Below are 27,673 nucleotides of genomic sequence, written 5' to 3' on the forward strand. Positions count from 1 at the left end.
TTTGCATCAACATACTCCTCATCTTCCGATGACAAATTGTAATCGACAGCATCATTAAACACCTCATTTGAAACGAGATTGTTGACAGAAGAAGATGCTTGAGAGTCAACAATGATTGGACGAGCTAACTGAGAGCCAGTCGCATTCTCGCTTTCAGACAACATTTGAGCAATTGCATTGTCATCATCAAATGTCGGCAGATTAAATGAGTCGAAAAGACCATCATAATCGAACATCCATGGATCTCCAGAAGGCTTCGGAGGATTAGAATATCTTTGAACTCTTACTTCACCCCATTCTTCAATTCTTTTGGTAGTCAGGTTCCATACTCGCAGATTAGGAGTAGCATACCCAAGGAAGTAACCTTCGATAGCTTTGGCACCAAACTTCCCGTCAGGCTCAATCATGGTACATGGTGCACCAAAAGGTTCTAGATATTCCAAATCAGGAGTCTTCTTGTGTAGGAGTTCGAAGCACGTTTTTCCATGTCTTTTCACTGTGAGAACCCTGTTTAACGTGTAGCAAGCCGAGGCAACAGCTTCAGTCCAGAATCGAACTGGAAGCTGAGACTCAACCAACATGGTTCTTGCAGTCTCAATTAAGGTTCTGTTCTTTCTTTCAGCGACTCCATTTTGTTGTGGCGTGTACCGAGAGCTGTATTCATGAAGGATTCCTTTTGCAGTGCAAAACTCATCCATAACCCTGTTTTTGAACTCGGTACCATTGTCGCTTCGAATTCGCCTCACCTTTAGATTATACAGATTTTCCAACAAGGTGATCAAATTCTTCAGAATTTCTGGAGTCTCGCTCTTGTGGACCATGAAGTCTACCCATGAAAATCTTGAATAGTCATCAGTAACTACCAAGCAGAAAGCTTCTCCGTGCACACTCTTGTGTTTGACTGGGCCGAAAAGGTCCATATGCAAACGCTCGAGTGGCATGTTGACAGTGTTAACCTTCTTCAATGGATGAGACTTCTTGGTCTGCTTCCCTTTCTGACACGGCACACAGACATCTTGAAGTTGAAAATTTTTCACATTAACACCTCTCACCAGATTGTTTTTGACTAGGTGATTCATTTTTCTGAGGTGAATATGACCCATTCGTCTGTGCCAAGAGATCGTCTCCTTTTCAGTGGCTTTTGAAACAAAGCAAGTAACTTGTTTTGACTGAGTTATTGCTTGGCTCATATCAAGGACATACAAATCATTAACTCTTGGTGCTGATAAGAGAATCCATTCTGCGGGAATTTTGAATCCTGGCTTCAGCACATAACAACCGGCATCATCAAAATGCACGGTGAACTTCTTGTCGCGGATTTGAGAAACACTCAGGAGATTGTGATCCAACTGTTGCACATAATTGATTTTGTCGAAACTCACAATTCCATTTGAGATCATTCCCTCGCCGGTGATATACCCTCCTTTGTCTCCAGCAAACGCAACATATCCTCCTCTTATACTTCGCACATCGAAAAGAAGACGATAGTCGCCAGTCATGTGCCTGGAAGCCCCACTATCAACGATCCAAAGACTATTGATAGTTCCTCCTGGAGCCGCCTGCACATGCAATTAACACATCAGTTTGAGAGGGGGACCCAAGCCTTTGTTGACTTGGGTCGTCCTTGATCATCAAGGAAAGTGATCTCAATCACTTGATGATTAGGAAATAAAACCTCTGGTGCTCCCCCTGACTTAGTTACCTGTTTTTGTTTCCAAGCTTGTTGTCCTTTACCAGTATTTGAATTAATTGTTTTTGTATTTACTGGTTTTACATTTGTAGGTTTAGCTTGTACAGGTTTTTCATCCTTGACCTCTGATTTTAAGGCCTTCTCAATTACCTTTTTGTTCTTTTGTTTCAACTTCTTTTCCCTTTCTTTCAAGACACGTGGGTCTTGTTTCGGGGAAACCGGTTGTTTTTGGTAATTGGTTTCTTGGGGAGCACTTGTTTTTCCTTTCAATTTTTGCAAGTATGGGCAGTATCTTACAATGTGCCCAACTGTTCCACATTCAAAACACATTCTCCGCTCTACAAACCTCGGAGAAACGTGTTGATGACCAGACGAAGAACCAGACACTGAACTTTGTGATCTAGATGTGCTTGGACCTAAGTCACATCCATTGGTGTGTTGGGTATAATTGTTCTGATCATTTCGTTTTAAAATTCTAACTTGTTTTATAAAATCAATGTTAGATTTATTTTGAAATGTTTCAAGTTTGTTCGTACCCTTTGATCCAACAAAGTTCACTTTCTGTTCTCTTTTCTTAGCTGGAGCTCTTTTGTTTTGCACCCTTTGAACCTTAGGTTGCTCAACCTTAGATTGTTGAATTTTAGGTTGTGCAGCCTTAGGTTGAGGAGCCTTAGACTGCTCAACTTTAGGTTGTTGAACCCTTGGTTGTTCAGTCTTATGCTGCTGAACCTTTGGTGCTTGAGTATTCTTGTTTTGAGCCCTCTTTTCCTGTACCTGGCCCTTACCCTTTCCAGAATTCACTTGTTGTTTTCGCTCAACTGGCAGTTTTTGGTTTCCGTATTGTTTTCTAATTAGCTCACACGGAATTGGTTCACATTGAGTGACCGTCACTTTGTTACCTTTGTTTCCCAAAAACTTATCAGTTCGTCCTTCAAAAATTTTCTCAATTAAATCTTGATTTACATTTTTGATTGGAAAATCTCTGTCAGAATAGATTTTGCTGTCTCCCTTGAGCATATACAACAAGTTATTCTTTTCAATGCTCGGTACACTGGGCTTCATTGCCTTTGGTGTTTCAGCCTTACTCGGTTTCACTGGTGGATCACACAAGATGTGATTCTCAATTGGAATGTCTGGTGTAACCGAGTTAGGCTGTGGTTTCTCATTTTCTTCAGATTCATCGTCTGAAGACTCAGCATCCTCAATAATCGGAGGACTCTGTTCCTTAACAGACGATGAATTTTTCACATTCTCAGATTCAGATTGTCCCGAGGATGATGTACCTGTTGTGAACCCGAGGCCTACTGCAAAGTCATCGAGACTGAGTGGCACATTAGGTTCAAAACGGGGCATATCCTCGTCATTAGGCAACTTGGAATAATTGTGATTCATCGGGGGAGGGCATGATTTGTAACCAATACATTTTGCATCCCCTTTTTTCCTTTGAACATCAATAATGTGATCCAAAACATAGCGGGAATTGGAATAGCTTTCCAATTTCTGCTTGATTGTTTCACATTCGCATCGAGTTGTAGCTAACTCTACCATTTGTTTTTCAATTGTGTCAATTAAGTTATTATTAGCATGTTGTTTTCTCAAAACAGCCTTTTGAAGTTCAGAAACATCATGTTTTAATGACGCAATTGTTGCTTTAAACTCTTTTTCATTTCTTGTTAAAAACAAGTTAGCCTCAGTTGCTTTAGACAGATCAACAATCAATTCTTGATTGTGTTTGTGTGTGATTTCAAACAGACTTTCCTTTTCTGCATATTCTAGACATTTAGCACATTCAACAGCAGCAGAAATAGAGTCAGGTTTAGAATCACATACCTGAGAGGTTTGTCCTTCAACATGAGCCATAAAGGCTGTATGAAAAGAAAAAGATCCATCTTTAGAGAAAAATTGAGAAAGCTTCTCGGAAGTTCCAGCAGCTTTCTGGCAAAGAATAGATCTTCTCTTGCATAAAGCTTCAGCATCAGCCAATAACTCATCAACCTCCAAGTCTAAAGACTCACTTGATAAATCACCTGCATCAAGTGATTCCCCATCCAAACTTCCACTATAACCCGAGCTATCTTCATCTTCTGAAGATTCACCAGCAGACACGGGTTCTTCAACCTTTTCAACCACCTTGGCATAACATGCTGTTCCATCATTTCCTCCTTCACCAAGCTGAAGATTCCAGTTGCAAATCTCATCAGCTTGAACAACTAATCCTCTGTGGGGATTAGAGTTTGTGGATCCAGATGTATTTCCTCCCACGGGAACTATTTGTCTGTCAGAATTGTTCTGTTGTTGCTGAGGCTGTCTTTGATTCCTGAAAGGATTCTGATTGCCTTGCTTAGGTGGCTTCTGACATTCCCGCTTGAAATGACCCTTTTCACCACAGTTGAAGCAGGTGACAGCATTCTTATCAAAACCATACTTGGTGTTGTTGTTGCTTTCCAAGTTGGTTCTCCCCGTTCTCTCCATAAACTCTTTAGCTCTACGAATAGCACTGGCAAGAGCCCACTTTATATCCATCATCTCAAACTCTTCTTTGTCAACTTGCTGGTAATCTTCGTTGGTTAGATTGATGTTTCCAATCTGACCTGCAACCAACCCACAGTAAGCACTAACCAAGGTGTTCAACATCTCCATATGCTCCTTGGCTATCTCGACACTGACTTTTGAAAAGTTTGAAGTGTCCAATCTGACAGTGTTCGGATTGGAAGTAGCTTGAAAGCTTGAAGAACTTCCATAAAATCCTTGTTGTTGTGGTTGTTGCTGTTGAGCTCTGTTAGGATCCAAGAAAGGTGGTGGTGTGAATTGTTGAGCTGTCTGTTGTTGTTGTTGTTGAGAAGAAGAATCTGGTCTTGAATACATCATCGTGTATGCTGAAGGATCAAATTGATTTGCTGTTGAAGGTCCGGTGTTGGAGATGAATGTTGTTTGAAGCTTAGCATGCTGAGAAGCTGGCTTTTCTCCAGTAATACCACCTGCAATCCCAAAATACATCTCTGGATTCTGAGGAGTGATTGTTCTTTTCGCCTTGAGCTTTTCTTCCACATCTTTGTTTTCCAATTTCTGTATTAGCTCATAAACGGTGATTGTGTCCAGAACACCGTTTTCCTTTAGGATCTCAAGATAACTGCTCCACTTTGCTGGTAAGCCATCAGCAAATCTCTTCACCATTTCTTGTGGAGTGGCAGTGACTCTGAAGGCAAACATTTCACTCAACAGATGATGGAATCTTGTAGATAATTCTGCCAAACCCTCGTTCTCCATACACGTGAAACCTTCAAACTCTTTCTTCAGCAACTCTTGCTTGATCTTCCTTGATTGAGCGTTTCCTTCACACCGTAACGTGAGCATATCCCACAAGCTTTTAGTAGTTGTGCAATAAACAAACTGGTGGTATATGTCTCTGTGAAGAGCTTGCGTGAGAATCATGAATGCTTTCTTTTCCAACTCAAACTTCTTCTTATCATCATCAGACATTGTGCTGTAAGTTTCTGGATTTGATCCTGCAACTTCCAACTCATTTTCAAATGGAGTGAAGAAACACATCCATAGATCTTGACCTTGCCCCTGAACATAAGTTCTCAGCCTTTCTTTCCACCATCCCCAATCATTGATGTGATTTAGTTTTGGCGGTTTTGTGCTTGTACCAGTTTCACTATCGTTCTGCATCATTGCTTGAATGCTGCTGCTTTGATTTGTGACCAATGCCCATTGATTTGCAGTTATCATTGCAGCTTGAGATGGGGCAATAGCCTGCATCCATGCAGTTTTGTTGAACTCTGGCGCAGATTGCATGGTTGATGATTGCGTAGATGATGACTGTGGAGTCAAGGTTGTTGTAGTCCACGCAGATGGATCCCATTGACCGTTTGTTCCCATTTTATAATTAATATATTAGGTGAAAATTAATTTAAAAAAAATTGATTTTCACAAACTATGTTAAAAATTGAAGGATAACAAACTGTCGAAGGATCTTGGATCGAAAGACCTGAAAATCACAAGTTGTTAAGTTTAAACAGATAAGACTCGAAGGATGCTCGAAAGATGACACTTGTTCGAAGGATCAACAGTATTCGAAGGATCACTGTTGAGTTTCGAACAATCACTTCGAAAGATTCTCCTACACGAAGGATCCTTATCTTTCGAAGGGAAACAGTAACTCGAAGGATGTATCTTTCGAAAAGATTCCTTGACTCGAAAGACAACACACTGACTTCGAAAGATGTTCGAAGGATGGTTATCTGTCGAATCTCCTTGATCGAAGGATGATCTTTCGAGTTCGAAAGGTATCTTTCGAACACGTCTGACACACAGACAGAAAGGACGACTGGTTGGTGAAAAGGTGATGTGGTTGGTGAACCAACTTTCGGCAGAAGGGATGTTTCTGCATCAACTTTTCACCAAGTCAGATTTGACTTTGAAAATAATGCCCAAAAAGGAAGTTTCTTATCCACAACCAACCACCGGAGTTTAGCCGGAATATTGGCCGGAAAATAGCAAACCTCTTTGAACAAGATTTTTAAGTTACCCAAACCTTCCCGTAACACACCCGGTTAGTTTAGAACACGTTTTTATGGTTAAAAATGCAAGAAACACACTAAAAACGGGTGCTAAACCAAGAAAGTTTTTGTCCAAACACAACCAAAGTCTTGCACAAACCCGGTTTTAACAAGGAAAAGAGCCACGGCTCTGATACCACTTGTAGGTCCCTCGGAGGTTGAGGTTAAACCTATTCCTTGTTATGTTTAACACACTAGCAAGTGCGGAATCCAAGCTAGAGTGCAAACTGTAGTTTAGATGAAAGCAAAGATTACAAAGAGAAAGAGTAGACAAGCAATATATCAAAGTTTTCTCTTGTATTTCAGTGGACACGGTTACAGCCCTTGACCAAACTGAAATGCTCTCTTACAAGACCTTGGGTTCACTCACAAATGCTCTCAATATGAACTTGAACAACTGCTCAAGAACTTGCTGTGAAGTGAAACCTACATGGGATATATATACCCACATCAGTTAACATGCACGAAGGATAAGGATTTCTGGTCGAAGGATCATCTATCGACCAGAAAGTCCATCGAAAGATTCCGAAGGATCCATATGTACCTCGAAGGATGATATATCCTTCGAGGTCCAGAAGTTTCCAACGAAAGATGTCTTTCGAGGTCATCGAAGGATACATAACATCCTTCGATGACATCCTTCGAACCATATTATCTTTCAAACATAATGTTGACTGTTTGGCCAAGTCAAACCAGGAGGATGGTTGACTTGGTCAAACATTTAGTCAAACACTTAAACAAATACAACAAAAGACGTAAACACAACAGACAAAAGACATCGTTTTATACATTACAAAATACAGACAAAGTACAGACACAAGTGCACCAACAGTTCCTTCCCGATATTGATCTTGGCGGGTTTGCTAATAAAGACACCGCTCATCCGAAGGTTCAAAAAACTTTGGCAAGTGCCTTATGTAGTAAAGTCGTCCAAGGTTTGGGAGAGAAGTTTGACCTATCCATGCGACAGAAAGCGGTGTTAGAATGTCTTCGGGGCCCATGCTCAAGATTTTCTGATCGTTTTCCCTATTGAAGGTCTAAGCCGACACATGTCAGCGGTGGAGTATTGGTCCATCCTTGAACAACGTTCAATGATCCCCTTGTTTCCAGTTGATGAGCCTTGCCCAGTTTGTGGCAAGGTTTGTTTAGATAACTTTGGGGAGCATGCAGTCCATTGCAAGGAGCTACCAGGTTTCAAATATAGGCATGACTTGGCCAGGGATGCGCATTGCATGTGAGTTTTTGAAAGTAAGACATGTCAAAATTACATTTGTACCCCTATACTATTAAATAAACAATTACAATAAAACATAATTTATAAAAATGCTATTAAACAATCTCATTTATACAAATTTACAATCTAATGATATATAATGCTTCTTACCTTTCTTATAAAAACACCCCTTTGTAACCTAACTTAACCCTACACTATATATCTGTAAAACTAAATAATAAATGACGACACCAAGACTAACTTAACTTAAACCTAGAAATTATTGCCAAGCTCAACTTTTACACATAAAACTTGAAAAGGAGTAAAGCACAATCTCACGTTCTATTCACTATCTATTTAACGGACTAGACTTGTTTATAACATTCTCAATTCTTAATAAATTTAATCATAAAACAATCTCAACTCTAAATAAATTTAATCAAGGAAAAAATAAATAAAATCATTCATTAAAAACAAGAAACCGTGGACCGACACCTACTTATTATACATAACTCCAATTATTTATTGCAATAATACATCATATCTTATTTCTATATTATAAGAGAATAATTTAACATGAATCAAATTGTATTTTAATACACTATTTAGTCATGGATCTTGCCCAGGTACAAATGCATACCGAAATGTATTATTATTATTATTATTATTATTATTATTATTATTATTATTATTATTATTATTATTATTATTATTATTATTATTATTATTATTATTATGTACTAGCTTTATTCAATTCACTTTCATCCATTGTCCGTACATGAAAAAAATTACACGGAACAACCTTTTGACATGTTCATATATTATGGTTTTGCTTTGATTTTCACTTTTAAAATTATATGTTTGATCAATACTATCGATGATCGCTAATGGTTGGTGGCAATTTTTGGTTCACTCACCTCTCTATGCTAAGCGTCAACATTTATAAGTATCCTATAGGTAAACTCATAGGGAAACGGGGATCGGTTGACAGATGGAGTGAGACAGAATCTATGACGCGGATTAATTGGTTGTTAGCTAATGATGGAGAAGGTTCGACGACAGTGGACTTTATCGACATGGATGTCGTTGGAGGTAGATTTGGTTTGCGAAGAAGAAACAATGTGATTGGGTAAAGGGTAAAATAGTCTTTTAAATTAAGAGAAAAAATTAAATCGGTTTTTGCCAAGAACCAAATGTGCTAGGTGTGACTAACGACTAAAAATGTAATCTCTTTTTAGCATAATACTAAAAGCCCAAATTGAAAACTTATATTTTGGAGGCTTGCGTCACTACTTGTGTGGGTTTTCACTTTATTTAGATTAAGGGGCTATTTGGAAACTTTTAAATGATTAAGTGCTGAATCAGTAAGATATCTGAATCATTAAGTACTGAACCAGTAAGAAGTCTGAACCATTAAGAGTTAGTATAATGCTTAACTGTTTGGAGACAAATGTCTGACCAATTCAGATTAGAGGTCTTAACTATTTAGACTCGGTATAATGCTTAACTATTCAGAGGCAAATGTCTGAATCATTCAGACATCTGCTCGCGAAACAAACAGTCTGAACCATAAGTGCTGAACTAGTAAGAGGTCTGAACCATTAAGAGTTTCATTAAGAGGTAAACAAACACAGCCCCTAAGTTTTTATTTATTTTTTAAGCTTCTTTTAATTTATTTTTCCCTTTAATCTTCTACTTACTTTTTATCTAATATATAACTTTATGGTTTAGGATCAAATACAAAAGCTCAAATAAGAAGTGTATAAAAGCTTTTAAAAATAAATCCACTACACCAAAAAAAAAACACTCACCACCACCCAAAAACCTAAACTCCCACCTCCCATCACCCACCAAAAAAAAAAGAAAAAAAAATTGGGTGGTGGCGGGTGTTTAGTTTTTTTTTTTTTTTTTTTTTCTTTTGGAGGGGGGGTTAGGTTTTTGGGTGGTGGTGGGGTGGGGGTGGGTGTTTAGGTTTTGGGTGGTGGTGTAGTGGGTTTAGGTTTTAGGTTTTAGGTTTTTGAACACTTGTCACTCTATAATGACTTCTTACACTTCTTATTTTTAAAAGGATTTATGAAATAAATTAACATATATAACTGTATTTTTTTCAGATATACTAACTTTTTATTTAATGTATAACTTTATTTATTTAGATATATATTTTACGTTTTGTTAGCTACTATATGCTATTTGATCATTTAATTCTTTTACAGTAATTATAATTTTATAATGTAACTTTTGTAAATTAAATAATGTCAAGTTTTATAACTTTTGTATGTATCCACTAAGACTTGCTCTGTACATCTTGCGAACATTTGTACGTGTTGTGATGTTAGTTTAAGGTAGAAATCTATCATTTTCGATATTTTAACAAGATATTTGTTAATATCACATGAATATTTGCATATCGTAACGTGTTAGTTATAGGCATCTATAGAGGGAATGAGTTAAATATATCGTAGCAAAGTACTTTGAAGGAATTATATTACTGTTTTTGCTTTGCTATTAAGAGAAAATTTATTTACGAATGGGACATATGGTGCCCTTGTTACAACAATGAGCGAGTATAGCAGCTCGATGGACGTGACTGCTGTCTCCAACATTAGCGGTAGTCGCGGATCTAGCTCAAAAATTCAGGGTATCCCAATTTTATTTTTGGATCATGGGTATCCTTTGTATAAAACCGAAAAAAAATAAAAAATTTTCACTACGTAAACAGAGTTAAGGGTATTTTTACACTACGGAGACGGAATTGAGGGTAGCCCATGCTACCCCTTCTTCTATACTAGCGCCGCCCCTGGTGGTGGTTGTGGAGAGACAACCACGACATTACTCCGACGAAATTGTGAGTATTGTTTGTTAGCCATGACACTATTTTATATAGGAGTTTTGATCTTCAAAGTTGGCACTATATTGGATATGTAAAAAATAATTAACGTGACGTGATTGGATGATGTTGCAAATTTGTTTTCCATATTTTTTTATCATTATGAATATTTTTTATAGTAATTGTTGATATCAACCTTAATAAATTTTAAAATTTGTATACGCATGATACTAAACATTAAATATAATGTTGTTATCTCTTTCAAAGTTTCAACCATCTCATTTTCAGTTATAAAATATAGTCAATATGACTTAAATTGTTATTTTTCCTTTTTTATGCTCATTAGACTATATGTTTAATCAAAATGATTGAATGGATGAACCATTAAGACTCCTGGGTAAATAATAATCGAACTTCATTTTAATCCAAAACAAGTTGTTTGGTTTGTAAACAAGTTAATTGAACGAATACGAACAGGATAGCTTATAGCTTATGCTCGTTCATATAACTATAACCAAACAAATAAACGAACAAACATTAATTTTAAACAGACGAATCTTATTTTTTCTTTCATCATGTGTTCATGTTCATTTAATTATGTTAGTTTGTTAAAACTGAACCTCTCAAATTGGGGTGACAGTTTGATTAATGATGGACCAATTACTACGACTAATAAGTCATAAATAAATAAAACCAAATACACATGTAAACGGACAAACATAAATGAAGGTAAACAAATAAACAAACTTAAATGAACATAAACAAACAAACTTACATGAGCATAAACAAACATTCACAAACTTAAATGAACATAAACAAACATTCGAACGAGCACATATGTTCATGTTCGTTCGTTCATTAAATAAAGGAACATAAATGAACTTCCAAGCTTACAGTTCATCGAACATTTGATTCGTTTACAAGCTTATTCTTGATTGTTATATTCAAGTTCTAATTCTCTTTGAAGTTCTTCATCCTTAAATTTCTAAACTTCTTTGTAATTTTCATTCTGGTTTTTCTTAAACCATTGCCACTAAGGGCCCACTTATGCCCCCCTCTTTCCTCCACGTTGTCTAACTACTCATCCTACCCGACTTCTTTCTCCCCATTTTCCACAGACACGGACAATCTCCTTCCTCTCCCCTTCGCACACACCTTACACCTTACTCATGAACATTTGTTCCTACATATCCATCTTTTCTCCGCATCAGTCGCCACATCTTCTCTCTAAACATCCATTGGAATTGCTATAGTTTCATCTAGGGGTGCAAACAAATCAAGCTAATCGTAAGCTACTCGAGCTCAACTCAAAAAAAGATGCTTAAACAAGCTCGAGCCTAAAAACAAACTCGTTTAAAAAAGGTGCTCAAGCTCGAGCTTCGCTTATCAAAGTCGGGCTAATTTCACCACTCTATGCCCAATTGGCTAATTTTATATTAACAATCATAAACAAGATCAATTAATCTTCATTAAACCCTCTTACATATGACCATTTATTTAATTAATCTTCATTAAACCCTCTTACATATGACCATTAATTTAATAAAACCCGTCAGAATCTTAAATATTTAAACCTCTCTGACGTATGATCGCAACTGACACCAAATTTCTCTCTCATCTCTCTCTCTCTCTCTCTCAATCATGGGGGGCGACTTTGAGAGTTTCTGTTACATATTTTTTCCATTTATTCACTTGATGATTATCTTGAATAACAGCAAAACCAAAATTCCCCACCACAAATTTCACTTCCAAACAAGTTTCTTGAAAACCACTTTTTTCCTTTCGTCTTTGTCATATACCTATCATACATCCTGTTTTTTTTTTGTCTTCAAGCACCCTCTGTCCTATTCACTTTTGTGGCTGATATCAAAATAGAAAGATAAATTCTTTCTTATGAACTGTATAAATAAGCAAAAAGTTGATTAGTTTAGGGGAATTTGTTCAGTTTTGAAGTGAAAGCTGCTGACCCCACTTGGGAAAGTGTTAAAAATTGTTTTTTTTTTTGGTGGGTTTGATTTGCTTTGAGTGTTTGAGGATCAAAGCAAGAGATTTTGTGTTAATTTATTGGATTTTTAAGGTGGGTTTGATTGTTTGATGATGAAAAGCAAGTTTTTTTGGGGTTAATTTTGATGGGTTTTGAAGTTCTTGATGTTGTTTTTATGATTTGATTGGGTAAAGTGGATTTAGTAGGTTAAAGTTGAGTTATGGTGACTGATATTGAAGGGGATACATATGGAGAAGATGAGTCAAAAGGGGGTATGTGGGCTTTGGAGCAGAAGATTGACCAGCCTATGGATGAAGAAGCTGGTAGGCTCAAAAATATGTATAGAGAAAAGGTAAGTTTTTAGCTATTTTTGGGCAATTTTCATAGATTCTTGAAAATTATTTGTGTCAATTTATTTGAAACAAGTAATTGATTTGGGGGTTAAAAGTCGGTGGATTTGAAATTTGTCATAGTCAAAATCTTTTTATTGTTGGTTTTGGATTTGAATGATGGTTGACTAAATTGATCAATAAATAAGGTTTGGTATGTTTTTTTTATGAAACCAGAAAAAAAAAAAGTTATTATCATTTGATCTTGGTGTGATGGTTGACTAATTATGGTTGACTTAATTGATCAAGAAATAAGCCTTCTTTATGATCAAGTTGATTCAAGATATCTGAATGACTACCCTTTGGTTGAAATGATGATATTGTTAAGAGAAACAAAAAAGCAATTTGGTTTTAATAATTCAAACTATGGCCATTGGCGCATACTAATCTATAATGATATTTCGACCATTAACACTCCTAACTTTCACTTCCTTTAACAGAGAAGTAACTTTGTCTGCCTATGATGATGTGGCATCTACTTGACACGTCATATGCCACATCATCAGGGACATACAAAGTTACTTCTCCGTTAGAGTGGCATTGCATTTAGCAACGAAAGTGAAATTTTGTAGTGTAATCAAGTATGGATAGTTAAAATCCAGTCTGTCACAAAAAAAAAAAAGAAAGAAAAAAAATCTTTTATGGTGTTATTTATGCACTAATCCAAGACATTCAATACAGAAATTCTCAACAATTTTGCTTCTTCGGCTTGCATTTCAAAGTCTTGGGGTCGTCTATGGAGATTTAGGAACTTCTCCATTGTATGTATTCTATAATACTTTTCCTAAACAAATCGACGATACAGAAGACATTGTTGGCGCACTTTCCTTGATAATTTACTCTCTTACACTTATACCACTCATCAAATATGTTTTCATCGTTTGTCGAGCGAATGACAATGGTCAAGGTACTTATTTTTTTATTGATTATACGCATAGATTATAATTGGATTGCTTAATTGTGATTCTATACGCAGGTGGGACTTTTGCTCTTTACTCATTACTATGTCGTCATGCAAAAGTTAATACGATTCCTAATCAACATAAAACCGATGAGGAACTGACAACTTATAGTCGCAACACAATTCATGAAAAGTCGTTTGCCGCAAAAACAAAGAGATGGTTGGAAGGACACACGTTTAAAAAGAACGCACTTCTTTTACTTGTCCTAGTTGGCACTTGCAACGCGATCGGAGATGGAATTCTAACTCCTGCTATATCTGGTAAACTCGAGTAGCTACATTTCGAAACTCGTCTAAGAGGGTGTTTGGATGTGTGTTTCGAAAGTGATTATGTGATATTCAATAATTTGATAAAATATTTTACCTTTGATAATCAACTTTTTTTTGCAAGTGATATGGAACTAATAGTCGTTTTTATCAGTTTTATCAGCGTCCGGTGGCATCAAGATCGACCACCCTGAGATGAGTGACGGTACGTCACAAATCTTGAACTTAAAACGTTTTCTATACAGAGTATACATTTTGTTTTTCGAATAATCTTTTGTTTGTTGCAGATGTTGTTATACTTGTTTCGGTTGTTATACTGCTAGGTTTGTTTAGCCTACAACACTACGGTGTTGACAAAGTTGCATGGCTCTTTGCACCAATTGTTTTGCTTTGGTTCCTATTCATCGGAGCAATTGGAATTTTCAACATCATTAAATACGACAGTGGTGTATTGCGCGCGTTTTCACCTGTGCATATATTCCACTACTTTAAAAGAAGAGGAAAAAACGGTTGGATATCACTTGGCGGCATCATGCTCAGTATAACAGGTCATACATACATACATACATATGTGCGTACTTACGTACATCTTTATCAAATTTTTGCTGATGAATGTTAAAAACTATCGCAGGGACGGAGGCACTTTTTGCAGACCTGGCACATTTTCCGTTGTCAGCAATCCAGCTGGCGTTCACGGTTGTTGTATTTCCTTGTCTTCTTCTCGCCTATTGCGGACAAGCAGCCTACCTCATGTACAACAAGCAACATGTGCACGATGCGTTTTACGCTTCTATCCCAGGTTCATCTCGCCGAATTATACATGTTTTACAAGATGATGTGAATTTAGGCCTGTAAACGAACCGAACGTTCATGAACTGTTCGTGAACTTGTTCGGCAGGAAGTTCGTTTATGTTCGTTTATTTAATAAACGAATGAACATGAACACAATTTTTTGTTCATTTAATTAAACGAACAAACATGAACACACGTTTTGTTCGTTCATTTATGTTCGTTAACGTCCGTTTATGCTCGTTCATTTATGTTTGTTCGTTAATGTTTGTTTCAATTTAAATACATAATCAGTTATATTTATATAAATATTATACATAAAAGGAACTTTCTAACTACTTATATAAATGGGTTTGTCGTAATAAAAATGGGTTTTCCAATGGAATTTGTTGTAATTAATCACACAATTTTTTTTTAACAAAATTACTTCATGTTCGTTTATGTTTAGTGAATTATGTTCATTTGTGTTCGTTTATGTTTGTTCAATTATGTTTATTTGTGTTTTTTATTGTTTGTTAAAGTATGTTCGTTTACGTACGTGAACTGTTCGTTTAGGTTTTAAACGAACACGGACATGGCCAGAAACGAACATGAACAAAAACATGTGTTCGATTATATGTTCTCGTTCGTGTTCGTTCGGTTCATTTACAGGCCTAGATGTGATGAATGCTAATAAATTTTGTAAATGTCATATTATTCATAAATAAACTATGTACTATTTTAGATGGCGTATACTGGCCGATGTTTGTTATTGCAACACTAGCTGCTATTGTGGCGAGTCAGGCTACAATTTCTGCCACGTTTTCGATCATCAAGCAGGCAAACGCGCTCGGTTGTTTTCCGAGAGTGAAGGTTATTCATACGTCAAGTAAATTTCTTGGGCAGATATATATTCCGGACATAAATTGGATCCTTATGGTTCTCTGCATCATTGTCACTGCTGGATTCAAAGAACAAAGTCAAATCGGCAATGCTTATGGCAAGTATATGCTTAATTGTATCCCTAACTTGTCATATGGTCCGAGTTCAAATGGGCCATTCTATAGGGGAGGTTGAAATTAGGGGTGCTAAATGGGTCGTGTTCGTGGGTTCAACCCGACCCGAACCTGATAACCGTGTTATACATATGAACCCGAATATTCGCAGTTTGACCCGAACATGACCTGTTCAACCCGAATTTTTAGTTTTTTTTTTTATTAAAATTAAAATTTTACTAAAGAAACAAAAATGTATACAATACAGCTACATTTTAATCATAAAATCTTATGTTAATTTCTCTTTTTAAGTTATAATTATGGCATAAAATACACATTAATTTATGACATAAAATATATTGTAAAAAAATATAAAATTTAATACAAATGGGTTAAAAACCCGGCAACCCGGCCGGGTTGACACGAACCCGGCCTGTTTAGGTAAACGGGTTAGCGGGTTAAACCAAAAACTGACCCAAACCCATTTAGACTAAACCCAAACCCGCGAATTTCATGTTAGGTTCGTGTCAGAAATTCACACCCCTAGTTGAAATGTAGCGGGCCTGATTGGGTTGACCCGTAAACAATTTATTGTCCATTTTTTATTTATAATATAAGGGAAATATATAATTAAAATAACATTATTTTTTCTATAACAATCTAGATTTTTTAATAAAAAAGTTGAGTAAAATGCACGGATAGTCCCTGTGGTTTTGTGAAATTTCACCTTTAGTCCCCAACTTTTCAGAATTACACTCAGTCCCTGTGGTTTGACAAGTTGTTACTCGGATAGTCCTTGTGGTTTGACAAGTTGTTACTCGGATAGTCCCTGTGGTTTGATAAGTTGTTACTCGGATAGTCCTTGTCATTTCACACCCACTTAACCAGAAAAACTAACCTCCATCCGCTTTGGGGACTATCCAAGTAACAACTTGTCAAACCACAGGGACTAAGAGTATAATTTTGAAAAGTTAGGGACTAAAGATGAAATTTCACAAAACCACAGGGACTATCCGTGCATTTTACTCTAAAAAAGTTAAAAGATATTAAGGATTAAAAGTAGACTTTGGACAGCTTTTAGCTCTAAAAAGGATACGGGTCGAAAATCACTATAAAGTGCATTGTTAATTCATACAACCTGCTAATGTTCAAATGGAGCGCTATAGTAATAATATAGTTTTACAGGTATTAGTGTAACCGACTTTAACACCGATTAACATATTGTATTGTGTTTACAGGGACCGCAGTCGTCATAGTCATGCTCGCAACAACTTTTCTCATGATCTTAATCATGTTATTAGTGTGGCGATGTCACTGGATTCTTGTCTTCATCTTCGCCGCGCTATCTCTAATCATCGAATGCACGTACTTCTCAGCCGTTCTGTTTAAGGTTAATCAAGGTGGTTGGGTCCCACTTGTCATAGCCTCCGTTTGCCTTTTCATCATGTACATTTGGCATTATGGAACAGTAAAACGATACGAGTTTGAAATGCATAGTAAAATCTCAATGGCATGGATTCTTGGTCTCGGTCCAAGTTTAGGGCTCGTGCGGGTCCCAGGAATTGGGCTCGTCTACACCGAGCTTGCTAGTGGGGTCCCACATATCTTTTCACATTTCATCACCAACCTACCCGCCATCCATTCGGTGGTGGTTTTCGTGTGTGTAAAGTACCTTCCGGTTTACACCGTCCCCGAAGACGAAAGATTCCTCGTAAAACGAATCGGGCCCAAGAACTTTCACATGTTTAGATGCGTGGCAAGGTATGGTTACAAAGATCTGCACCGAAAAGACGATGAATTCGAAAAGAAACTATTCGACAATCTGTTCACGTTTGTAAGACTCGAGTCAATGATGGAAGGCGGGTCTGATTCAGACGAGTATAGTTTATATGGTCAACAAACTCAGGGTTCTAGAGATTTCTTACTACGCGATAACACCAATAATAATAATAATAATAATAATAATAATACGTTTTCTTCGGTTGTTGACCTGACGGTCTCGTCGTGTGACTCGATAGTGCCGGCAAATGTGATCAATTCGGGGATGTCATCTGGGCAGGTAAGTAGTCATACAGAGATTGATGAAATGGAGTTTCTGACAAACTGCAAGGATACAGGGGTGGTGCATATAATGGGGAACACGATCGTGAGAGCGCGGCGCGATTCACCGTTTTATAAGAAGCTTAGTATAGATTATGTTTATGCATTTCTGAGGAAGATGTGCAGGGAGCATAGTGTCATCTTTAATGTCCCTCATGAGAGCTTGTTGAATGTTGGCCAAGTGTTTTATGTGTAAATCGTTGAACATGACTATTTGTTCCCCCTTCCCCTCTTTTTTAAGAATGTAGATATATGAAAATAATAAGAATGTAATAAAGCAGTCTAGACAAATATTGCACAAGTATTAATTAAACCAAATAAAAGACGGTAGAAGAACATTAACACGAACCTAACACGAATCTGAAAACATGTCGGACAAATTAACACGAACGAACGCGAAACGAGTCTTCACATGTTGACACAAACACGACCCAGTTTTGTGTCATGCTAGTAGGTTCTTCGATTTTGTTCAGTTTGGGTTTCTTATACAAAAAACAAATATGGCAGGTGAATTGCTCTTACCCAACCTTTGAAACCACTTGTCATGTTTTCTAAAGCTGCCCGTTTTGACCTGTATTCGTTTCAACCCGTAACACAACCAACTCGGCTTGCCCGTTTTGCAAATCATGTTACTAAAATAAAATGATTCAGAAAGTTGATCATTTAGTTATCTTCAATTTTACAAAGATTCCATTCACAAAGATGCAACCTTAAGTCTCTTTCCTGCAGATATTATAAATGAGCAAATAGAATATATTACATAAAAAAATGAGCGTTACACAATCTCAATATGAGCAGAGCTATGAGAGGTTTATACAAATTTCCATCTTGCTATATGAAGAAACTAAAATGCCAAAAGATAAAAAATAAAATAAAATGAAATGAAAAGCTAGAATGTGATTTCACAAGGGGCATGGAATGTTCTACCACGACAAATTGGTTCAAGATTTTCTCCGACGTATGAAACAAGTGGTGAAACCTCAACGCCTGCACCCAGTCCAAAATAAAACAATAATTATTATTATTTATATAAATAATATGCTCATAGAAGGTTTGTTATTATTTTTGTACCAGTAGAATATAAAGGCACTGAGTGTGTTAAAAAGCCGCCAGCCGCCACCACCCAGCGTGCATGTAAACGGAGAACCAGAAGCCGTGCACTGTCTGGAGTGTCAAAGTTTGACCCGTTGACGTTTTTCACAGGGGCAAATTTGTTACGTGCCCGGGTCCGAGTAGGTGCCAAGAGTTCATGCAATGCAGATCGAGTTATTTTAATTGTTTTCTTATTTTGGTTTAAATGTCTAATTTAGCATGTGGTCAAAAATAATGGGAATAGTTGGCTGCCCATTATCCCAAGTAGTGTCATAGATTTAGGAGATAGTGGTTAGTTTCAGTATTGTTTGTCTTCGTTGTTTTTTACTCCTTAAAAGGAGAAATGGTTTTTCATTAATGGATCATCAAAGAAAATTAGTCTTAAATATCTCTCTAAAATTCTATCAAGTTCCTTTCTATTTTCTTAGGCCAATCGATTCTCGATTGGAACCACATCAAAATTCTTCTTCACGTAGCACCTATATAAAACACGAAAAGAAAATAAACATCACGAAACTTACTATTTCATTTGAAAAAAAAAGGTTGCGTCTCCAACTTTATAAAATGAGAGAAAAATGAATGACCTCATAAAGTGCGGTTGAAGGTGCATATGGAAATGCATCAAATATGAACTGTTCTAGCTTGTATCCGACCGTTTGACCATGGATTGATGGGATTTTCTTCTCCGCAAGGTGGTATCTGTCATATCCACATTTTTACTTATGTTTTCCGATAACTAAGGAAAGCCGAAGAATTACTTATGTTTTACGATAACTAAGGAAAGCCGAAGAAATAATGGTGTAACCAAGGAGGGTCGTGTTAAAGAAAAAGCTAGTTTTTGAGTAAAGTACACAGATGGTCTCTGTGGTTTACCAAAATTTTGGATTTAGTCCCCAACTTTTTTTAAAAGTACACATATGGTCCCTGTGGTTTGCACATTGTAACGCATTTGGTCCCCAACCAAGAAATCTAAAGGCCCTAGCATGCTCGACTTGGGGACTAAATGCGTTACAAAGTGCAAACCACAGGGACCATTTGTGTATTTTTTGAAAGCTAGGGACAAAATTCAAAATTTTGGTAAACCACAGGGACCATCCGTGTACTTTCCTCTTAGTTTTTTAAGAAGAAAAACTCAAGTTTTCTTACTGTATGTAAAAAAAGGCCCATTCTATACGCACCCCCCCTCCTTCCTGATTACACCTCCCTTGTGAGAGGAAAACTGTCGGTCCCACGCAGGCCCCACCTGTAAGTATGTGAGAGGAGGGGGGTGAAAAAAGTAAATAGGGGGGTGTAGAAAGTAGCACCCAAAAAAAAGGTAATATACCGACCCTCCAACTTAGAGGTTGAGTGAATACTAACATGCTGTCCTTCTCGAGACCGCTCGCAACCTGGTTTAAGAAGTCCGAAGTGAACATATGGAGGCAAAACTGAAATATAATTCAGCACAAATATTATATTTAGTGATTTGCGGTTCAAGTAAACTAGAAAAAGGGGTACAAAAGAATATACATTACTCCAACAATAACGAAGTCGGCCGGTTCTCTGATTAATTTCACTTGCTAATGACTGATCCAACTCACTGTATTCAACTACAGTTACAGGTCCTCCTTTACTGCGTCGTACAAATACACCGACCTTTTCTTGAGGGTATGCCTGTAAATTGCCAGTGGATCAATAACATTCACGTCATTTTTTTTTTTTTTTATTTAGCATGAGGATTCACCTTACGGACAACTTTAGCGGCCGAAGCTACGCCTTTGTCGATAAAACAGCCCAAAAAGTAGGATCACCAACACGAACCTGATAAAAGAATAATGTTCACCAAGTGTTCCTTATGAGAGCTTGTTGAATGTTGGCCAAGTGTTTTATGTGTAAATTGTAGAACATGACTATTTGCCTATTCGTTCCCCCTTCCCCTCTTTTTTAAGAATGTAGATATATGAAAATAACAAGAATGTAATAAAGCAGTCTAGACAAATATTGCACAAGTATTAAACCAAATAAAAGACTGTAGAAGAAGAAAGGTTGATGTTGTCTGAGACCAATTCCTAGAGGGTAATAATATATGGTAAATAAAAATCGAACATGTTATATATGGTAATAAGATCACATTTTAATGGTTGGGGAAGGACGCAACGCCACTAAAAGAACGCAATGCCGCAAAACTGTCTTGCCGAAGAACAACCACCTCCACCAGTCATTTTATTTGGAGAGAGTGCCGTCAACTGCCGTTTATCGCTGCTGGAGCCATGGCGGCGACTTCCATCTTTAGTTTGTTTTTTTCATTTGTAATGTTGCTTTACATGTAAAAAAATAATTTTAATATAATATTATAGAGATGGTTTTATCATGTTGTTTTATAAGCAAATAAATTAGTTTAACATAATTTTACATGTAAAATGACCGCTTGGACAAGCAGCAGAATACCCATTTGTCAGACTCGTCGTGGTTAAGTAGCAGATTGTATATAGGATTCTGATGTAAAGTTCTGTAAAAAAACTGGGAGAAATATATGATATTTAGGGAAGGATGTGGTTTCTGCTGCACATGGAAGGACACTGGTAATTCAAAAATATATTCTTTCAAAATATTGGTTGTTTAGAAATGTGTTAATGGGTCGTGTTCACAGGTTGACATGTCTAACCTAACACGAATCTGAAAACATGTCAGACAAATTAACACGAACGAACGCAAAACAAGTCTTCACATGTTGACACAAACACGACCCAGTTTTGTGTCATGCTAGTATGTTCTTCTGTTTTGGTCAGTTTGGGTTTCTTATACATAAAACAAATATGGCAGGTGAATTGCTATGACCCAACCTTTGAAACCACTTGTTATGTTTTCTAAAGCTGCCCGTTTTGACCTGTATTCGTTTCAACCCGTAACACAACCAACTCGGCTGGCCCGTTTTGCCAAAATGATTCAGAAAGTTGATCATTTAGTTGTCTTCAATTTTACAAAGATATCATTCACAAAGATGCAACCTTAAGTCTCTTTTCCTGCAGATATTATAAATGGGCAAATAGAATATATTACATAAAAAAATGAGTGTTACACAATCTCAATATGAGCAGAGCTATGAGAGGTTTATACAAATTTCCATCTTGCTATATGAAGAAACTAAAATGCCAAAAGATAAATTAAATGTAAACACAACAAAATAAATATAAAAATAAAATAAAATGAAATGAAAAGCTAGAATGTGATTTCACAAGGGGCATGGAATGTTCTACCACGACAGATTGGTTCAAGATTTTCTCCGACGTATGAAACAAGTGGTGAAACCTCAACGCCTGCACCCATTGCAAAATAAAACAATAATTAATATTATTTATATAAATAATATGCTCATAGAAGGTTTGTTATTATTTTTTACCAGTAGAATATAAAGGCACTGAGTGTGTTAAAAACCCGCCAGCTGCCACCACCCAGCGTGCATGTAAACGGAGAACCAGAAGCCGTGCACTGTCTGGAGTGTCAAAGTTTGACCCGTTGACGTTTTTCACAGGGGCAAATTCTTCTTCACGTAACACCTATATAAAACACGAAAACAAAATAAACATCCCGAAACTTGCTATTTCATTTAAAAAAAAGGTTGCGCCTCCAACTTTATAAAATGAGAGAAAAATGGATGACCTCATAAAGTGCGGTTGAAGGTGCATATGGAAATGCATCAAATATGAACTGTTCCAGCTTGTATCCGACCGTTTGACCATGGATTGATGGGATTTTCTTCTCCGCAAGGTGGTATCTGTCATATCCGCATTTTTACTTATGTTTTACAATAATTAAGGAAAGCCGAAGAAATAATGGTGCAACCAAGGAGGGTCGGGTGCAAGAAAAAGTTAGTTTTTGAGTAAAGTACACAGATGGTCCCTGTGGTTTACCAAAATTTTGGATTTAGTCCCCAACTTTTTTTAAAAGTACACGTATGGTCCCTGTGGTTTGCACAGTAACGCATTTGGTCCCCAACCAACAAATCTAAAGGTTTTAGCATGTCCGAGTTGGGGACTAAATGTGTTACAAAGTGCAAACCACAGGGACCATTTGTGTACTTTTGGAAAGCTAGGGACAAAATCCAAAATTTTGTTAAACCACAGGGACCATCCGTGTACTTTGCTCTTAGTCTTTTAAGAAGAAAAACATTAGTTGGATCCTTTGAACTGTCGTCGTCTTAGAAGAAACAGAAGTTTTTGGAGAAAAAATGTGAACGTTTATGAAAGTATTATATGTCCATACATTTTAGAAGAAAAACTCAAGTTTTCGTACTGTATGTAAAAAAGGTAATATACCGACCCTCCGACTTAGAGGTTGAGTGAATACTAACATGCTGTCCTTCTCGAGACCGCTCGCAACTTGGTTTAAGAAGTCCAAAGTGAACATGTGGAGGCAAACCTGAAATATAATTCAGCGCAAATATTATATTTAGTGACTTGCGGTTTAAGTAAACTAGAAAAAAGAGGTACAAAAGAATATACATTACTCCAACAATAACGAAGTCGGCCGGTTCTCTGATTAATTTCACTTGCTAGTGATTGATCCAACTCACTATATTCAACTACAGTTACAGGTCCTCCTTTACCGCGTCGTACAAATACACCGACCTTTTCTTGAGGGTATGCCTGTAAATTGCCGGTGGATCAATAACATTCACGTCATTTTCAAATTTTTTTTATTTTTTATATTTAGCAAGAGGATTCACCTTACGGACAACTTTAGCGGCCGAAGCTACGCCTTTGTCGATAAAATAGCCCAAGAAAGTAGGATCACCAACACGAACCTAATAAAAAAATAATGTTCACCAAGTGTTTTTTCATTAATTAAAATAGAGTAAAATGCCAAAATCGTCCCTAAGGTTTAGTCATTTTTGCTTGTTCCATCCAAAATGTCTTTTTTGTGCATTTGAGTCCTTCAGGTTTGCGTTTTATTTCCATTTTCATCCTTGAGTTTGGCAAATTGTTGCGACTTTCGTCCTTTGAAATTTTGCCCTCGGGGATAAAAATGACAAGATTTCAAACTTTTTGGATGAAAATGGCACCTCAGGGACGAAAGTCGCAAAAGTGGCGAAACCTCAGGGACGAAAATGGCATTTTACTCATTATAATAAGAAGAAATTTTGAAGTAAATGAAAATTACAAACCAATGCATTGTCTACTCCGTAACAATCCAAATATTTGACACCCCTCGTGGACATATCTTCTAATAGTCTTGAATACTTCAATGCTGAATATTAAGATCGTGAAATAAACAATTAGGGGGTGTTTGGCATTGTGTTTTAATGATTTATAACAAAAAAAGATGCAAGAGATAGTGTTTGGAAGCGCGTTTGTTGTTTGTAGTCGTTATAATTAGATGTTTGAGCGTTTTCGCGAATTCTGATTCTATACCTGAATAAACTCCTCCATTTCCGTCAGGAGCTTTTGCCACCTGGAATGGAGTTTCCATGATAAATCTACCGTCTTTCGAAACGCAAGGTATTGTGCCTTGTGAAAAGAATGAGACCTGCACCAAATAGCTTCAAAAATAAGTAAAAACTAGTTTTTTACCCAAATTATAGACCCGACTCGTTTCAGAACTAAATTTACATTAAAATGTAGAGTAATCCGAATTCATACCGTATGAAAATGTATTATATTTGACCCGACTTGTTTCCAAACAAAATTTACGTCAACACGTAGACCAACTCAGAACGTATATAATAAAGTTAGACTACGATCAACCCAACTCGTTTCTGAACTAAATTTACGTCGAAACGTACAGTAACTCAAATGTATACCATCGAATGAAAACGTATTATATTTGACCCGATTTGTTTCCAAACAAAATTTACCATAATACGTAGTCCAACTCAAAACGTACATAAAAAGTAAACATTTTAAGATTGACCCGACTCGTTTCCATACAAAAATTACATTAAAGCATAGACGAACTCAAATTTATACCGACACGTACATAAAAAATAAAAACGTAAGAAATTAGTTTTAGGGTAAACTTGAAACTTTAGAAACTTTGGAGGGTCAAAGTGACATCTACAAAAGGGTTACTTTTGACATTATTGGGGGTAGAATGAGTGGCCACCGACCTTTGTTTTTAAGGATATATAAATATACGCCCAAAAGACCAAGAAATTAAAATAAAATAAAAACAAGTATAACTTACCTGATCAGTATCGAGACCAAAATATTTGTTATTTTTAAAAAAGTCACGTGTGGCTTTATCGGTGAACGGGCTGGTCATTATGTACCAATGTATCGGTACAACATTACCAGAACCTGCACAAACCATATAAAGATTATGACATCATAAAAACGGAATACATTTTAACTAACAATTAGTCAATTACGCGATTAAACTCACCCTCGGCTAATGATTGAGCTGCTAATCTCTGCAGACACATAATCCGCTCAGCCTGAAGTTGGAAAAGTGACTTTCCTGACGGAAGTCCAACATCTAGAATCAAGAGAAACAATGACATTATGACCAAAACTTATTTGATTAATTTAAGAAACGTGAATCATATGTCAAACACTTACTAAAACATCCTTTTGGAGCAGAACTTCCTAGCCGTGTCCCCTGCGTTTGAAACTCGATCAAAAAGAAGAGCATGTGCAAGAAAGACGACAGTTGTAACAAAAATCATGAACCCTTCCGTCAAGATTAAAGGGTTTTATTGAAGTGCCTTTTTTTTGTCTATAAATATCAGTGTTGTAAGAATCTATAGGCGCTAGCTGGCCGGTGGGCTACGGACTAGCGATTAATTAGGATTAATAGGAATTATTCGGGATTAATCAGATTAAGATTTTTACATGTAATCTTTAGTTCTATACTATACAAACACATTTTAATGTGTAATTTTTTTAGCAAGACAAGTTTCAACCCCTCATAGGCTCATTTTTGAGTAAACAGGAATACTCATCGAAATTTACAAAGTTTGACCCCAAAATGGCCGGAATTTGTCCAGAACCACCGCCGATTTTGTACCGATTAGGACTTCCTAAGGCCGCCGTTGACTGTCTAGTGATTAATTGGCTGATTAGAGGAAAAATACTCAGTGAACCTCCGACTAGCGATTAATCGGCGACCAATCGGATGCTAGTCGGGATTTTTACAACCATGATAAATATTGTTAATTAATAACTACAGATATTAATGTTGCATTATTAAGGTTTAATTTAATTGTATAGCCCACGAGCCAGAGATATGCTTTTCTAGGGTTTCTCATTTGAACTAAATAATTTCAAATCAACATAAATATTGTGAATCATGATCAAAATAGTTAAAAAAGTGAGCTTAATATAACGGCAGAAGACATACCTGTCCACCTGATAAAAGAAGAACCGCTAATTTCCCTTCGGAAATAGCCTTCAACCCCATATTCCACCATTTTTCTCTATCTTCAATCTTTCTATCTTCGACGGTTGACACAAAACCCTCTGGCACTGGCTCTATGGAAGCCGGCGGCAGCCCTGATTCATCACACATATAACCAATAAATCCTATCAAAGACACATGCATGCGCGCGCATGCGTGTGCACACACACACTTGTACTACCAAACACAAACAACTGAAAAAACTAACCATATGACTGAAATGAGCAGCGAATCATTCTATCAATCCTTTGAAGATCCAAACTCTGCAAGATTACAATAAATGGAACACACATTACACATTTCACCAAACCGATGTAACCGTTATTGATTCACATCTCACACAGGATCTACCCTAGGCAAATCCCACATCGCTCGTGGACAAGAGTGATGCGAGGTTCAAACAGAACTCAAATATCATCCGCGTGTTTTGGGTGCAATGGCCGTGGACGAGAGAACTACATAGTTAAGCGTGATCGAGCGGAAGTAGTACTAAGATGGGTGACTTCCAGAAGTTTTCACTTGAACACCCAAAAATAAATCTGTGAGCTCCCGCTGGGTAGAGCGGACAATATTGTTGGTACCAGAGTCCGGATGTTACAATTATCGAGTTGAAATTAGTGTTTCCCAATCTAATTTGCTAGAAATGAGAGCAACCAAAAACAAATCCGTGAGCTCTAGCGGACAACATTGGTTGGTACGAGACTCCGGACATTACAATAACCGAATTGAAATTAGTGTTTCCCAATCTAACCAAACCAGTTTATAACTATACCAACAATCTAATTTCAGTAAATGATCTACAAGAAACACTAAATGTCCGATTGGGTATGAATAAAAACCTCTCTAACAATCTAATCCACTCTCATTTCCAGCAATTTCAGTAAATGATCTACAAGAAACCACTAAATTCCAATTGGGTATGAAAAAAAAAAAAAACCTCTCTAACAATCTAAATTACTAAAAATAAGAACGATTTCAGAAAATAATCAACAAGAACCACTAAATTGCCAACTGGGTATGAAAAAAAAACCTCAATTTCTTGAACAAGAAAGTTCTGTTGATCAGCAGACAGTTGATCCCAGAACGCAAAGGCATCTTCTTGGCCATAATCTTTGAGCCTCTCAACCAGTGCTTGTGGCGGCGGTGGTGGCGGCGATGATGATCCGTTGCTGTGGTTATTGTCGGTGGTGGGTTCTTCCCTCATCGTACCAACTGTCGAGGTTGTTGCTTTCAGCTGATCTGTGTGTGTGTGTAGATCTCAATGAGAAAGAGGGGTGTTTAATGTTTATTAATGGTGCGGTGGGAAGTAACGATCTGGTGAGTTGGGTTAGTTGGTGAGGTGGGTTAATTGGGTTAACGTTTGAGATGGGAGACAAAAAGAGTTGATCAAATGATTTGGGTTATGATTGGGTTTATGATTTGATACCCTCTTGTTGTTGCCTTTTGTGAAT

The 27,673-nt window shown here is 36.9% G+C and overlaps 3 protein-coding genes across 5 annotated transcripts; 1 reads left to right on the forward strand and 2 right to left on the reverse strand.

Annotated features, from left to right (window-relative positions):
- The first annotated feature begins 11,927 nt into the window (after window positions 1-11,927).
- LOC110911932 (potassium transporter 11) lies at window positions 11,928-18,047 on the forward strand. Of its 2 annotated transcripts, none has more exons than XM_035984693.1 (9): window positions 11,928-12,369; window positions 12,471-12,628; window positions 13,347-13,572; window positions 13,642-13,887; window positions 14,048-14,098; window positions 14,181-14,441; window positions 14,525-14,692; window positions 15,407-15,661; window positions 16,895-18,047. In XM_035984693.1, the coding sequence occupies exons 2-9, from the start codon at window positions 12,497-12,499 to the stop codon at window positions 17,950-17,952; spliced, it is 2,397 nt and encodes a 798-aa protein (XP_035840586.1). In that variant the 5' UTR covers window positions 11,928-12,369; window positions 12,471-12,496; the 3' UTR covers window positions 17,953-18,047. The 2 variants fall into 2 exon arrangements, with proteins under 2 accessions (XP_035840586.1, XP_035840587.1); XM_035984694.1 differs by having other exon boundaries at window positions 12,483-12,628.
- A 563-nt stretch (window positions 18,048-18,610) lies between these two features.
- Window positions 18,611-21,049, reverse strand: LOC110911935 (UDP-N-acetylglucosamine diphosphorylase 1-like). Its single transcript, XM_035984379.1, has 7 exons — window positions 21,023-21,049; window positions 20,358-20,501; window positions 20,208-20,275; window positions 19,433-19,547; window positions 19,311-19,327; window positions 18,828-18,967; window positions 18,611-18,743 (listed from the first exon to the last, which is right to left on the reverse strand). Exons 1-7 carry the CDS (start codon window positions 21,047-21,049, stop codon window positions 18,646-18,648), a joined length of 609 nt encoding a protein of 202 aa, XP_035840272.1. The 3' UTR covers window positions 18,611-18,645.
- An 808-nt stretch (window positions 21,050-21,857) lies between these two features.
- LOC110911933 (UDP-N-acetylglucosamine diphosphorylase 1) lies at window positions 21,858-27,658 on the reverse strand. Of its 2 annotated transcripts, none has more exons than XR_004882323.1 (14): window positions 27,253-27,658; window positions 26,431-26,485; window positions 26,166-26,317; window positions 25,385-25,424; window positions 25,209-25,301; window positions 25,011-25,123; window positions 24,239-24,353; window positions 23,992-24,074; window positions 23,554-23,631; window positions 23,330-23,473; window positions 23,148-23,246; window positions 22,488-22,602; window positions 22,228-22,384; window positions 21,858-22,144 (listed from the first exon to the last, which is right to left on the reverse strand). XR_004882323.1 is itself a non-coding variant. In XM_022156595.2 (14 exons), exons 1-14 carry the CDS (start codon window positions 27,424-27,426, stop codon window positions 22,047-22,049), a joined length of 1,485 nt encoding a protein of 494 aa, XP_022012287.1. In that variant the 5' UTR covers window positions 27,427-27,658; the 3' UTR covers window positions 21,858-22,046. The 2 variants fall into 2 exon arrangements, 1 of the variants encoding a protein (XP_022012287.1); XM_022156595.2 differs by having other exon boundaries at window positions 23,179-23,246.
- Window positions 27,659-27,673: the final 15 nt, after the last annotated feature.

This window comes from Helianthus annuus, chromosome 15 (assembly GCF_002127325.2).
Source record: "Helianthus annuus cultivar XRQ/B chromosome 15, HanXRQr2.0-SUNRISE, whole genome shotgun sequence".
Classification (NCBI taxonomy): Eukaryota; Viridiplantae; Streptophyta; class Magnoliopsida; order Asterales; family Asteraceae; genus Helianthus; species Helianthus annuus.

Coding starts and splice junctions, on each gene's coding strand:
- LOC110911932 (XM_035984693.1), top strand. CDS start 12,497: ATGGTGACTGATATTGAAGGGGATACATATGGAGAAGATGAGTCAAAA. Junction 13,888..14,047: donor TCTAACTCCTGCTATATCTG/GTAAACTCGAGT, acceptor CGTTTTTATCAG/TTTTATCAGCGTCCGGTGGC. Junction 14,442..14,524: donor CATCATGCTCAGTATAACAG/GTCATACATACA, acceptor AAACTATCGCAG/GGACGGAGGCACTTTTTGCA.
- LOC110911935 (XM_035984379.1), bottom strand. CDS start 21,049: ATGACTGGTGGAGGTGGTTGTTCTTCG. Junction 20,502..21,022: donor GTGGAGGTGGTTGTTCTTCG/GCAAGACAGTTT, acceptor GGCAATTTACAG/GCATACCCTCAAGAAAAGGT. Junction 20,276..20,357: donor TTCGTTATTGTTGGAGTAAT/GTATATTCTTTT, acceptor ATTATATTTCAG/TTTTGCCTCCATATGTTCAC.
- LOC110911933 (XM_022156595.2), bottom strand. CDS start 27,426: ATGAGGGAAGAACCCACCACCGACAATAACCACAGCAACGGATCATCA. Junction 25,124..25,208: donor AGCTCAATCATTAGCCGAGG/GTGAGTTTAATC, acceptor TGGTTTGTGCAG/GTTCTGGTAATGTTGTACCG. Junction 22,603..23,178: donor GGTCTCGAGAAGGACAGCAT/GTTAGTATTCAC, acceptor CGGATATGACAG/ATACCACCTTGCGGAGAAGA.